Raw genomic sequence first — 14,946 nt, 5'->3', positions numbered from 1 at the left:
CAGGAGATGAGAGATGCTATCTAGCTATATAGCTATTGACTCAATTAGTGGCCACACATGCTCAGTGCTAGGAAATAGGTATTGGTAAGGTAAATAGGGCCATCAGTGCGAGGGTTCATGATTTTATTAATTTGGACCCTCTGTTATTCACTGGAACAGATCCAAACGAGGACCCTCAAGTATTTATTGATAGGATGCAGAGGACTTTGAGGGTAATGAAGGTCACACCCTCAGTTTTCCGGTAGGAGATTTGATCGTTCCACATATTCAGGGCCCAGTCAGAGTTCCAGGGCCTCTAGTTCTTAGTATAGGAGTGAGTCAAGTCTGATGAGGCCGCCCTTGCCATGATGTGCTCAGTGTAGTAAGCAACATGTCGGGCAGTGCCTTGTGGGGTTGGGTGTTTGTTATACTTATGGTTATCCAGACCATGTTATGAGAGATTGTCCGATGAGAGGTGGTGCAGGTATAATTCAGCCATCAAGATTTGTAGCTGGTTCGTCATCATCAGTATGGCCCCCTAGGCAAGGTTCACAGGCACCAGCCGGTTATGGTAGAGGCAGAAATGGAGCATCTAGCTCGAGCGGTCCTCAGAACCGCATTTATGCATTAGTGGGTCGGCAGGATCAAGAGTCATCACCTGATGTTGTTACAGTTATATTATCAGTCTCCTCATATGATGTATATGCATTTATTGATCTAGGTTCCACCTTATCGTACGTCACTCCGTTGGTTGCTAGTAGGTTTGGGATAGAACTTGAGTTGATTGAACCTTTTGAGGTGTCTACACCTGTTGGGGATCCAGTGATAGCTAGACGGGTATATAGAGATTGTATAGTAGTAGTTCATAGTCGTTCTATAGTAGTAGACCTGATTGAGTTAGATATGGTAGAATTTGATGTTATAATGAGTATGGATTGGTTGGCTTCTTGTTATGTTAACGTTGATTGTAGATCAAAGATGGTTCAGTTCCAGTTTCTAGGGGAGCCAGTTCTGGAGTGGAAAGGTAATATTGCATCGTCGAGAGGTAGGTTTATTTCCTATCTCAAGGCAAGGAAGATGATCATAAAGGGATATATTTATCACTTAGTTTGGGTACAAGATGTGAAAGCAGAGTCACCGACCCTTCAGTCTATCCCGGTGGTTAATGAGTTTTCCGATGAGCTTCCAGGCCTTCTGCTAGAGCGGGAGATTGAGTTTTCTATTGACATATTACTAGATATTCAGCCGATATCTATTCCTCCTTATAGAATGGCACCTGCAGAGCTGAGAGAGTTGAAAGAACAACTGAGGGATTTTCTTGAAAAAGGCTTTATCAGACCCAGTACATCACCGTGGGGAGCACCTGTGTTATTTGTAAGAAAGAAAGATGGTTCCTTGCGGATGTGTATTGATTACAGACAGTTGAATAAGGTGATGATCAAGAATAAGTACCCGCTCTCGAGGATTAATAATTTATTTGATCAGTTGCAGAGTGCCAGATGTTTCTCAAAGATAGACTTGAGGTCGGGGTATCATCAGGTAAGGGTTAAAGAGAAAGATATTCCGAAGACAACATTTGGGACCATATACGGGCACTTTGATTTTTGTGTTATGTCATTCGGTTTGACCAATGCCCCAGCAGTATTCATGGATTTGATGAACCTTGTGTTCAGACCCTTTCTAGATCTGTTCGTGATTGTATTTATAGATGATATTTTGGTTTATTCCCGTTCAGAGGCTGAGCATGCAGATCATTTGCGTACTATGCTTAGAGTTCTAGAAGAAAGGAAGTTGTACGCAAATATCTCAAACTGTGAATTTTAGTTGAATTATGTAGCTTTCCTTGGACATATTATTTCAGGTGAGGGTATCTGGGTTGATACACACAAGATTGAGGCAGTGACGGGCATCCGGTACCTTACTTAACTGAGTACCAACGTAACGTATCTTTTGTATCATACTATCATAGGTAAATGAGCCAGAAAGGCCGTCATGAGATAACTAGAATAAAACATGAGGGAATACTCGACACAGGACGACCCAACATGATATACCGACTTATACATAAGACATACGAGGCTATAAGGCCTAAATTGTCATTTGTACACTCAACATTAGCCGACAAGGCCATACAATCTTTCATATACATGACATCTGTTTACAAGCCACTAAGAGTACATAAACATTATAAAGGTTGGCTTATGGCCCCTCCATACCAATCACTATATGTCCAAAGCATACTGACCAAATAGGCAACTTCGGAGCAAGTGGAGTGCACCAACATCTTCCGTTGAGCTGATAGCCTATTAGGAGGACTTTCAATCAGTCTATCGGGACCTGCAGGCATAAAACGCAGCGTTCCCAGGTAAAAGGGATGTCAACACAATTAAAGTACCGTGTATGTAAGGCATGAAGAGCAGTATATAAAGTACATTAAAGAAACATGGAGTAAAGGACTCAACCTGTAAGTATAAATAGCTCTATGAATCATGAAACATTTATAATGTCATGCATATTCGTATAAATGTCATATCATGCATAGGGCATAACATCATCAATCCTCTGAAGGCATCCCATCATATCATCTCAGCCTCTATGGGCGAAATCATCAACGTATACCATCTGGTCAGGTGGTGGTACGTGTATAACTCCGTAACCTTTTCCCATACCCCATATACATATAATATGCGTGTATATAACACTATCTGGTCATGAGTCAATGCACATGTATAAATGAATGCAATGCATAATGAAGTAAGTCAATAAGATCTCTCAGAATGTCATAAGATCAATATACCTTCGGATAAACTTTATCAACTTACGTATTTTTCTGAGACCCATGAACAAACGATATAATAATAGGACACATGGGGAATCAAGAACATAGAAACCCATAATACTTCTATGAGTAGAGACATTTATGAAAGTTGTGCGTTTGCTCGTTTCATTTGTGTCATATGGACCATGCCAAAAGGAAAGAAGGGATAGCCTTAAAATACCTTTGTGGATAACGACTTAATATATACCGCCCGTGGTACTTCAACGTAGAATTGGTTAGAACTTCCCCTATATTTCCTCACTTTCCCAAATTCGAAACCACACCAAACAACAACATCAACAACCAATCTTATCCATTATATGCTTAACCTTGGTTACCCTCTTTCAACCCTTCTGTAACATTACTTAGAAATGAAGTACCTTTCGATTCAATTAAAGAAAACAAACATTGCTGCTACCTTTCTTGAGAAACACAATTGTTTAGCTAAAGTAGTCTATATTGGAAAGAAACGTTATTACTAGATCTCAAAAGGGAGAATCAACACTACTGCTATATTTTTATAGCACGTTGCTGCTATAAAGGGAAGGAATTATTGTTGCTATTAAGTACTTAGATGCTGCACATCAAGGGTTACTAAAAGAGAAAGAGGAGAAAAATCCTTCATTGATTTCTACGTGTAGTTGCAGCCAACTTTTCATATTAACACTTGTCTAATTAATTCAAGATATTGCTGCATATATTTACAAAATAAGAGAGAAGTGAGCTCTCAAATGATGCCATATGATTATGGACCATGGGGTCCACCTAGCAAGATAAGCTCTTATCCTTTCAGATATGCCACTTACTACCCATTAAATGAATAGTCACTTTGTTACTTTCCCTCATAGTGACATGTGGAGATGTTGTCCCGTCACCAATTATCCAAATATAGCTTTAAATAATTCTTTTATCTTCACTATTATCCAACATGCTATCTTGCTGGATTATAATTAATCCCCCTTTTACTACAGGGTATAACATCGACATAATACTACAGGGTGTAACATTAACGTAATATTACGGGGCATAACATTGACATAATACTGCAGGGTGCAACATCGACGTAATACTGTGAGGTGTTATATCGACGTAATACTACGAGGTGCAACATCGACGTAATATTGCGGGGTGTTACATCGACGTAATACTACGGGGTGTAACATTGACGTAATACTGTGGGGTATAACATCATTTCCCCCTTTGGAACATTCGTCCTCGAATATTGATGATGCGCTTATCAGTCTCATAACCTACAACCTTTACAAATACTTTAATATTGTCCTTGTTACTTAGGCAACTAATCTATGAATTAATCCAAAGGCCAGAGTATTCCCCCCTTTAGGCCTCTTTCTTACACCACTACATGTGGTCAAAATTCTTCCAATCTCGTAACTGTTTCTACCTTCTGTCATGCAGCCTGTACGACTTTGTCCTTGTATCTATGACTATGCTATCTTCCCTCATTTTTCCTCCAGCTTTTAGCCAATCTCTAGGCCTCACTTGTGAACATATGCAGTACTATGACAAGTTGTCCTTCTGGGTATCTGTAGGTATACTAAAGTTGTCCGCTCGGTACTTTGTCGAACTATTGCTATATTTTGTTTCATAGACTCGGTTATCTATCCTTATGGCTTTACTACATCTAGGTAGGTCATACTATACCATAACTCTTACTTTGATTTTATTATTATCGAAGTCTGCTACCCAACTCCAGGTTACTCTTTCGCTTCTTATCCTACATGTATAAATCTAAGTCCTTTAATGCTTCCTCATTACTGTTCATCTTAAGAATGACAAGCTAATTCTATTGGTGATTCACCTCAATGTTTATCTATAATCTACCAATGATAACTTGAAACCTCTTACGTATCACATTGTCACTAGGGCTTACGTCTCATCGAGGAACATCTGAAGTGACTTGCCTAATCCACCTAGGGGTGATACTATACTTCAATAATCGTATTTGATGGTATCCCAACGTGGTTCATCTTATCCCATATTCTAATCCCGCGCAATTCATGAAATCCCTTCTCTATGAATCATTACTCAATGGAAGGCCTAAACGTCATTCTCTTATCGTTTATCACAATTTCACTTTCATTCTACTACCACACTTTAGCTTGCGACCTACACATATCTATTTATATTACTCACAACCTTCCTTTAACTTGCTTGCACCATTGATTTTCTTATGTTATTCTAGAACCTCAAGAGAGACATCACATCGTCTCTAACTCTTCTTTACTCTCTTAACTAGAACTTTCGGTAACTGGAAACCATAGGCTAGTAGATATGCCACTGACGATACCGCTATCATTTCTGGATACTGAATCCCAGTACTTCTAGCCCTCTATCTTAAGTATGGACTATTCACAACCTTCTGCACGTGAGTATCTCGTACCTTCTTCACCTTTACCTTCCTTACCATAAAATCTCGCATCGTATCTTCTATCTCTTTCATAACCTCCCTTCCACATAGATATAATTCACATCCACAACTTGAAGCTCTACTATAATACTTGCACTTCTGGTGCATACACAATAAGATGGAAGCTTCATACTGACTTCCTATGAGGCTGGTACTCTTCTAACTGGCTTTATCGTAGAGCCGTTATAGAATATGGCTGATGTACTATCTCTCTTGTACCTCTGATATTAAGAGTGATTCTGCAATGTTTTCAATCACGATTTTTATAATTATCTGGGTCCAATAATCAGACTCAGCATGAGATTTTTCTGGAAGGAGGTTCTGCGGCGCATTATGCGACCGTAGAATAGGTCTGCGAACCGCATAATGGTCGCAGAGTCAGGCAGGAGTGCCCAGTTCCGAGGGCTATTTTGCAGCCCATTTCACATACCACAGAAGCATTATGCGGTCACATATGCGACCGCAGATTTGTGACGGGGCTCCTTTTTTCTAATTTCTTTACCCGACCCTATTTCGACATATTAGAGTAATAGACCACTTCTGAAGCAAAAACATACATTCTAGAGAGAGGGAGTGCCAAGGAGTGGGTGGGGGGGGGGAGTTCCTAAGCCCATCATCCATCAATTCTTGCTCAAAGTTAAAGAAATTGTAAGAAGAAATCACTAGGTCTTCATCCTAGAGGTAAGTTTCTACTCCATAGCCCTCAATTTCGTGATTCTAATTGATAATAGGTAATTAGTAAGGCAATTCTTGGGTATGAGAGTTGTTTATTTTTACATGCATTTACTATCAAGGGTTGGGGGAAGAATGTTGAGCTAAATTGGGTAGACTTTGGGTAGTGGGGTGAAAGAATCCACCATGGGAGGACCTTGAAATCATAATACCCACCTAGTGTTTGATAAAATGGTCAAATGAGTTGGAACCATAAACTCTCTCCTAATTTGTGTTCAATTTTGCTATATTTCCAAATAGATCAAGAAGCTAAGAATTCTGAAACATTGTAGTAATTTAAAAAGGCTCGAGGCAAGGTATGTTAGCTAAACCCTTCTCTTAGAATTGAACCCCACAATGTCCTAGTAAGTCTCGTGATGCCCTTTATAAATTGAATTATTGTCAAATAAGCCTTGTGTCGAAATAATTATGTGTTCAATATGCATTCCAAAGATTCTTGCTATGTTAAGTTAATGTTTGAGGATATGGTTTAAGTATGGGCTGTATGTTACTATGTTATGATTTGAAAGCGTGAATTCTTATGAAAGCTACCATGTCAATTGTGTAAGAAGTCATATGTGCCTAAGACCCTAATTTGCTCAAGTATGTGATTAAGGTCTTAATTTGAAAGGCCTTGTTGTTGACTATTCATGATAATGATTGAAAATGGAATAGTGAGCTGAATTATGAAGTACGACCAATGTGCCAAGAATGATATTGTGTTATGGCTAATGATGTCTATAAAATGAATGATATGTAAAAGAATATGAATTGAGAGGTAAATACTTTTAATAACAAATGCCTTGGGAGTATTGATTAGCCACCGAGGAAGGGTAGGCCGGAACAACCTAACCCCGAAACTACACGTGCCGGTGTAGGAGTGATTGGGGGGTAAATCCCCGTGTTAATGTGATAAGACTGTTTCCCCTTATATGGGATGATATTGGTGTGTTGATATATTTTTCCCTTAAATGGGATGAGATTATTACTAGCTAGATGTGATGTAATTTCGACCCACACGACATTGTGGTGAGACGGCTTAGCCGATCGGGCTGAGATCGGATGCTATGCCGCACACATGGTGGTATTGTGAGTGTATGTCTCGGGGTGAGACGGCTTAGAAGGTCGGTATAAGATCGGACTCCGTGCTAAAATACGGTGGTATATCGGTGCTAAAGATCTCCCAACTTAAATTACCGAAACCTACTTGAAATTTACGTTTCCCCTAATGTGGCACTTTGATACCGTTTGAGTCCCTTATTGATATCATATTTTATTCTCCGTTTACTGTTGCTCGTTCTATTGAGAGGGTGATTAGTTTTACATACTAGTACTATTCCATATGTACCAACGTTCCTTTTTCTGGGGGCGCTGCATCTTTAATGGATGCAGGTGGTTCCATAATAGGTGGTATTGATCAGTGATAGCAACACACCCTCTCCTCAGCTGATTTGGTGAGCCCCACTTCATTTCAGGGTCATGTATCTTCTATCCTTTGTACATAGCATTTTGAGGTATAGCCGGAGCTTTGTTGCTGGCCAGTTCATAGCACTCTTTTGCTCCTGTTAGAGTCTCCGTAGATATAGTGTGGGTTGTATCTATTTTTGGGAAAGTTAACTAAAAATGTTGTAATGGTATCATTTGTTCCACTGTAACTATGATTGTACAACTAACTGCTTTGAAGATTTGTTAATGACATAACTAATGAAAATGAACCGGTTTTGTTCACATTACTTCTTAATGACTTGTTAATGAAATGTATTCTTGTCTTTATTTATGGGTGAGTTGGGTAGATGGCACTGTGCAGGCTTGCTCGACCGAGGTAACTCTGTTGAGCGCCGGTTGCACTCCCCGAGGTCGGGGCATGACAGGTATACTATTTTGAAAGTGGATATTTAGATTTACATACTAGTACTATTCTATATGTAATAACGTCCTTTTTGCCGGGGGCGCTGCATCTTCAATGGATGCAAGTGATTCGTCAGCAGGTGGTTTTGATCCTCGTTAGCAGTTAATCTCTATTCAGCAGATTTTGGTGAGCCCTACTCTGTTTCGGGATTCATGTCATTTGACGTTGTACGCTACATTTTAAGGTATATCCGGGGTCGTGTCGCTGACACATCCATACTACTCTTCTATTGTACTTAGAGGCTCCGCGGACAGGTTGTGGGTGGTATATGATGTTGGGAATTAAACTAGTAAGTGTTGGTATTTGGGCGAACATATTTTTATCCTATCAGTAAACTTGCTATATTTTGGAAATCATAAATAAATATCCTTTAGTAGTGGAAAATATTATGGAACACTTGACTCTTCTCATGTCTATCACCTGTACTGGTTCTTATATTGTTAATGGAAAAGGTTGGTAGAAGGCATCTAACAGGCTTGCTTAAGCGGGGGTATCTCGGTTGAGCGCCGGTCGCGCTCCCTAAGGTCGGGGCTTGACACAATCTCATCCATTTCTCATTTTTATCGCATTCTTACTTTACTATTCCATAGTTCCCTTAACCATATAACTCCTACTTAATACCATATCAGACCATCTTTCCCCCTCTCTTCATCTTTGACGTCTTTTCACATCTTTACTGACTCTTACTCGCCTTGCGGTAATCCTTCTGTACCAAAGATAACGAAATTTCTTTCTCACGAGGGTGACACCTATTGTAACTGGCACACATAGTCCCTTAAGCTCACATTATTTGTTCTAGGGAAACGTCTTCCTGAATGACCTTTAAAGGTTATTCTTCTGTTGTCCGTTTTATTATCGTCGAAATATGATCTCTGAAATTCTCACGATGCCGACTATTATCAAATCATTTGGTCCCTAATTCATGTTTAGTTTATCTTGTTCACCAGCCCATACTGATTTCTATTACTCCGGGGTCTAACATTTCCTTTTGGTAATCATGTTGGAATCACCAACTTATTTCTCGAAATAAGGATATGACTTCATGGCTTATACCCTTTTATTGATTTAAGGCATGTCTCCTCTTGTCTTTCCCTTCACTTGATTATAGACTCTGTCATCCTGTCATATTTTGATTTGCCGTTATCACTCACTTATCACATCATGCTTTTATCATTTACTCTCTTCTTATTCTCCTGCTAATATTTCTGTCTATCACTTTATTCTGAAAACTTTAACAAAATATTCTTTTGCTTTTAGCTCCCCTTACTCCATCCACTGGCTCTTTGGGTCACCTAACATTCTCTCTTTACCAGGGATGGGAGCCATACTAAGGTAAATATTTATCCCTTCTAGGATTCCAGTGCCTATCTTTGTAATTTTTTGAATATTCTAGTATTCATATCTAGCTGTACTATTCTAGAGTGCACCATCTGGGTGTCTCACAAGGAGAATTATTACCACGTTTGCAATATCTTTCGGAAATGTCTGCTAACGCTAACAATACATCCACCATTTTGGGTTACTCTAACCCCAGCTAGATCTTGATCCGTCCTTCTCTTAAACTATATCCATTGGCTCCCATAGAGCATAACTGAGATGGGTGTGGCCAATTGTGCATACCTCTGTTACAGTTGAAAGTAACTCAAAGTGCTTATATTTCTCTGCCTGAATTGTAAATACTGATAATTTTTATTAACCGGGTACCTCGTACCCTTATTTACCTTGATTCTTTTACTTGTTGAAACTTGTATCTACCTTCTAATTCTCTCGTTGTTGCTTACCATATGGGTGGATAGATATTCACGCCTTAGGTCTCCTTATCAAGAAGCTTACACGTCTTAGTACACATATGATCTGCTGAAGACCTCATATTTACTCATTATAAGCATGATGCAAAATCGAGTTCCTCTGACTCAACTCTTCCACATCTACATCTCTTACCGGTTTATCTTTCTGGATGTTGGTATCATTGTATTACGAATAAAATAGAAGTTAGGAGTTTGAATTCTTATAACTGAGCTCTACCACACGATATAGAGTAAGAAGAAAGAGTGACAGTCCTAAATGCCCTGTAGCCTCCTGCATATAAGTGTGGTGCACAACACACCCATAATAAGACTCTACTAGACACAACTTGTAGACTCCCTAGGATAGAACTGCTCTGATGCCACTTTTGTCACAACCCAAACCGAAGGGCCGCGACGGGTACCCGGTGCCTTACTCAACCGAGTACAGACGTAACATATCTTTCGTATCATACTATCATAAGTAAATGAGCCGGAAAGGTCTTCATGCGATAACTAGAATAAAATATGAGGGAATAGTCGACACAGGATGACCCAACATGATATACCGACTTATACATATGCCATATGACCTATAAGGCCGAAATGGTCATTTGTACACTTAAAACATTGGCCGACAAGGCCATACAATCTTTCATATACATGACATATGTCTACAAACCTCTAAGAGTACATAAGCATTATAAAGGTCGGCTTATGGCCCTGCCATACCAATCTCTATATGTCCAAAGCATACTGACCAAAAAGGCAACTCCGGAGCAAGTGGAGTGCACCAACATCTTCCGCTGAACTGATAGCCTACTAGGAGGACTGTCAACCTGTCAATCGAGACCTGCGGACATAAAATGTAGTGTTCCCAGGTAAAAGGGACACCAGTACAATTAAGTACCGAGTATGTAAGGCATGAAAAGCAGTATATAAAAGACATTAAAGAAACATGGAGTAAAGGACTCGACCTGTAAGTCTGAATAGCTCTATGAATCATAGAACATTTATAATGCCATGCATATGTGTATAAATGTCATATCATGCATAGTTATATGCGTACATAACATCATCAAGCCTCTGAGGGCATCCCATCATATCATCTCAGCCTCTATGGGCGAAATCATCAATGTATACCAACTGATCAGGTGGTGGTGTGTATAAAATACCGTAACTTTTTCCCATACCCCATATACATATAATATGCACGTATATAACGTCATCTGGTCATGAGTCAATGTACATGTATAAATGAATGCAATGCATAATGAAGTAAGTCAATAAGATCTCTCGGAATGTCATAAGATCAATATACCGTCGGATAAACTTTATCAACTTACATATTTTTTTGAGACCGATGAACAGACGATATAATAATAGGACACATGGGAAATCAAGAACATAGGCACCCCTAATACTTCTATGAATAGAGGCATTTATGAAAGTTGTGCGTTTGTATCATATGGACCATGGCAAAAGGAAAGAAGAGATAGCCTTAACATACCTTTATAGATAACGACTTAATATATACTGCCCGTGGTACTTCAGCGGAGAATTGGGCAGCACTTCCCCTATATTTCCTCACTTTCCCAAATTCGAAACCGCACCAAAGAACAACATCAATAACCAATCCTACCCATTATATGCTTAACCTTGGTTGCCCTCTTTCGAACCTTCCGTAACATTACTTAGCAATGAAGTACCCTTCGATTCACTTCAAGAAAACAAACGTTGCTGCTACCATTCTTGAGAAACACAATTGTTTAGCTAAAGTAGTCTATATTGGAAAGAAACGTTGTTACTAGATCTCAAAAGGGAGAATCAACACTACTTCTATATTTGTATAGCACATTGCTGCTATAAAATGAAGGAATTATTGTTGCTATTAAGTACTTAGATGCCGCACATCAAGGGTTTCTAAAAGAGAAAGAGGAGAAAAATCCTTCATTGCTTTCTACGTGTAGTTGCAGCCAACTTTTCATATGGAACTCTTGTCTAATTAATTCAAGATATTGTTGCATATATTTACAAAATAAGAGAGAAGTGAGCTCTCAAATGATGACATATGATTATGGACCATGGGGTCCACCTAGCAAGCTAAGCTCTTATCCTTTCAAATATGCCACTTACTACCCATTAAATGCATAGTCACTTTGTTACCCTCATAGTGACATGTGGATATATTGTCCCCTCACCAATTATCTAAATATAACTTTAATTAATTCTTTTATCTCCACTATTATCCAACATGCTATCTTGATGTAATATTATAATTAATCCCCATTTTACTACGGGGTATAACATCGACGTAATACTACATGATACAATATTGATGTAATACTACGCGGCGTAACATCAACGTAATACTGTGGGGGTACTACATCGACGTAATACTACAGGGTGTTACATCAACGTAATACTGTAAGGTGTAATATCGACATAATACTGCAGGGTGTAACAAATATTCTGTACCACCCCGGGAAGGAAAATGTTGTGGCTGATGCATTAAGTCAGAAATCCATGGGTAGTATGTGAAAATACATAAGGTTTAGATGACCAAATACTTGTACCAGTTGGCTAACCTAAGCATACGATTGCTCGATACCGGTAACAGAAGGGCCACAGTTTGAAACGATGCCAAATCCTCGTTAGTGGCAGATGTAAAGGCACGATAATGTGATGATCCAGCCTTGGTGAAGGTAGGAGGAACCACTCCCTTTCAAAAGAATCAAGTGTTCGAGTTATCCGAGGATGTAGTCCTTAGATACCAGGACCGGTTGTGTGTGCCCTATGTCGGGGGACTCTGAGAGCAGACCATGGTGGAAATTCATAAGTCTCGATATTCTATTCATCCGGGGTCAATAAAGATGCATCATGATCTTCGGCAGTTGTACTGGTGGGACAACATGAAGAGGAGAGTTGCTGAATACGTCGCTCGGTGTTCAAATTTCCAACAAGTTAAGGTTGAACACCAGAAAGCCGGAGCACTACTCCAGAATATAGAAATTCCAACCTGGAAATGGGAGATGATCAACATGGATTTTGTTGCCGGATTACCACATTCACACTGAAGGTTTGATTCCATATGGGTTATCATGGATCGAATCGCCAGGCCAGGTTACTTATTACCAGTTAAGACTACCTTCTCGGCTGAAGATTATGCTAAGTTATACATTAAAGAGGTAGTTTGACTTCATGGGATTCCAATATCTTTTATATCAAATGGAGGGTGCCCAGTTTATGGCCTTCTGGAGATCACTTCAAAAAGGATTGGGCACGAGGATCAACCTTAGCACAACCTTCCATCCACAAATAGACGGTCAGGCTGAACGCACTATTCAGACACTCGAGGACATGTTATGAGCCTACATTTTGGACTTCAAAGGAAGTTGGGAGGATCATCTACCACTCAGCCTATAATAATAGCTATCATGCTAGCATTCGGATGGCACCGTATGAGGCCCTATATGAACGGAAGTACAGATCTCCTATCGGCTAGTTCGAAGTGGGTGATACAAAGTTATTGGGTCCTGAATTGGTTCAACATGCTGTAGAAAAGGTGAAAATGATTCGAAGTCAATTCTTGGCCACCCAAAGCAGGAAGAAATCTTACTCGAATAACCGACAACGAGATTTGGAGTTTGCTTTGGGAGACTGGGTATTCTTGAAGGTGTCGACTCTGAAAGGCATAATGTATTTTGATAAGAAAGGAAAGCTCAACCCCTGATATATCAGACCATATGGAATTATTCAGAGAACCGGTCAAGTAGCTTATAAGCTTGAATTTCCCATGGAATTGGGAATAGTGCATCTGATATTCCATGTATCCATGCTCCGCAAGTGCTTGGGGTACTCCTCCCAAGTTACCCCTATTGAAGATATTCAAGTCATAGAGGACTTATCTTACGAAGAAATTTCGGTGGCTATCCTAGATCCTCGTGTTCGTAAGCTGCGAACCAAAAAGGTAGCTTCAGTTAAAGTTCTTTGGAGGAACAATAAGGTAGAAGAGATGACATGGGAAGCTAAAGAAGATATGAAATCTAGGTACCCTCACATGTTCCATACCATGGGAGGCAACGTCGAAGTCACTGCAACAGGCACAAACTAAGATAACTAGAGAAGTTCGCAAGATATGACCATAAATCAACATTCGAGGAAGAATGTTCCGAAGGGGGAGATTATGTTACACCCCACATTATTCTCCCGCATATATGAAGTTAAGGATTAACAAGGTTTTGGCATCAACAATCATCTGAAGGCACGTTACTTGGCAGAGAGGCAATTTTATTTGTTCCACAGGGTGCAATGGCTGGTGCGAGGCGACACGTTTTGCATATGATGACGACGAAATTTCCAAGATTCAGTATAGTATAAAAGGCAGTGCATCCCTATTCTCTTTCATTCTAGGAGATATAACCCACTTTAGCTCACCCAAAATGCTCTCAAACCCCTTTTAGGACCCCCTACACAATCTAAGGCTGAATCAGAGGCGAATTTTTGTAGGAACTAGCATAAAGAGACTTGGAACCGTCAATGCATTATCTATTGTCTTGTTACATTGATTTTGGGAGGTTCGTTGGAGGTGGAGTTAACCACCATAGAACTGTAGGAACTATGAAAGCGTAGCTAGGTCTGCAACAAGGTATGTAAGACAATCTTCTTTCTTGGCATGATAAAGTATAATCGTCTCCCACTCTAAAAGGTTCATGTTTCGTAAGATTGGTTTGATCTAAGCCATACCAAATAACGTTGTTACTGTTCTTGTACATCCTAGATGGTAGCCTTCCTTTTAAGTCTGAGGTGTTCCCAGTTAGTATCGTGAGGTCGAAAAATATGATTCATCATGAATTTAGACTTAGCATCTCTTGAAAAAAGGGTTTGCATTGCACTTTTAATATATATATATATATATATATATATATATATCTAACTTTATCTAGATACTCTATAGATGGCAGGGTATGGCACCAATTGTGCAACCACTAACTAGTTGCATATGAAGAGATGAAATGTGAAATATTACCGAGCCCCTTGTGTGGTTGGGTACGACCGAGCCCTTGCGTGGTTGGGTATGATCGAGCCCTTGCATGGCTGGGTACGACCGAGTTCTCAGTGAGGCCGGTTACAAAATAATGAGCTATGAAATACTAGCAAGCCCTAGTGTGGCCGGGTACGACCAAGACCTCTTGAGATCGATTATGATGTGATGAAAGAATAAAACTTTACTGATTCCTCTACGAGTCCGAGTACGATATGAAATGATATGCCCAGAGAGTGCTTAAGTAATCTTATAGTATATTATATTTGATGC

The 14,946-nt window shown here is 39.6% G+C and overlaps 1 protein-coding gene across 1 annotated transcript; it reads left to right on the top strand.

The window, feature by feature from the left end:
* The first annotated feature begins 447 nt into the window (after positions 1 to 447).
* On the top strand, positions 448 to 13,743 carry LOC138898825 (uncharacterized). Its single transcript, XM_070184929.1, has 4 exons — positions 448 to 816; positions 951 to 1,003; positions 4,214 to 4,337; positions 13,390 to 13,743. The coding sequence occupies exons 1-4, from the start codon at positions 448 to 450 to the stop codon at positions 13,741 to 13,743; spliced, it is 900 nt and encodes a 299-aa protein (XP_070041030.1).
* Positions 13,744 to 14,946: the final 1,203 nt, after the last annotated feature.

Source organism: Nicotiana tomentosiformis, chromosome 9 (genome assembly GCF_000390325.3).
Source record: "Nicotiana tomentosiformis chromosome 9, ASM39032v3, whole genome shotgun sequence".
Lineage (NCBI taxonomy): Eukaryota > Viridiplantae > Streptophyta > Magnoliopsida > Solanales > Solanaceae > Nicotiana > Nicotiana tomentosiformis.
This window is presented reverse-complemented; position numbering and strand designations above follow the sequence as displayed.

Coding starts and splice junctions, on each gene's coding strand:
- LOC138898825 (XM_070184929.1), top strand. CDS start 448: ATGAGAGGTGGTGCAGGTATAATTCAGCCATCAAGATTTGTAGCTGGT. Junction 817..950: donor ATCCAGTGATAGCTAGACGG/GTATATAGAGAT, acceptor CGTTGATTGTAG/ATCAAAGATGGTTCAGTTCC. Junction 4,338..13,389: donor ATGACAAGTTGTCCTTCTGG/GTATCTGTAGGT, acceptor GGAATTATTCAG/AGAACCGGTCAAGTAGCTTA.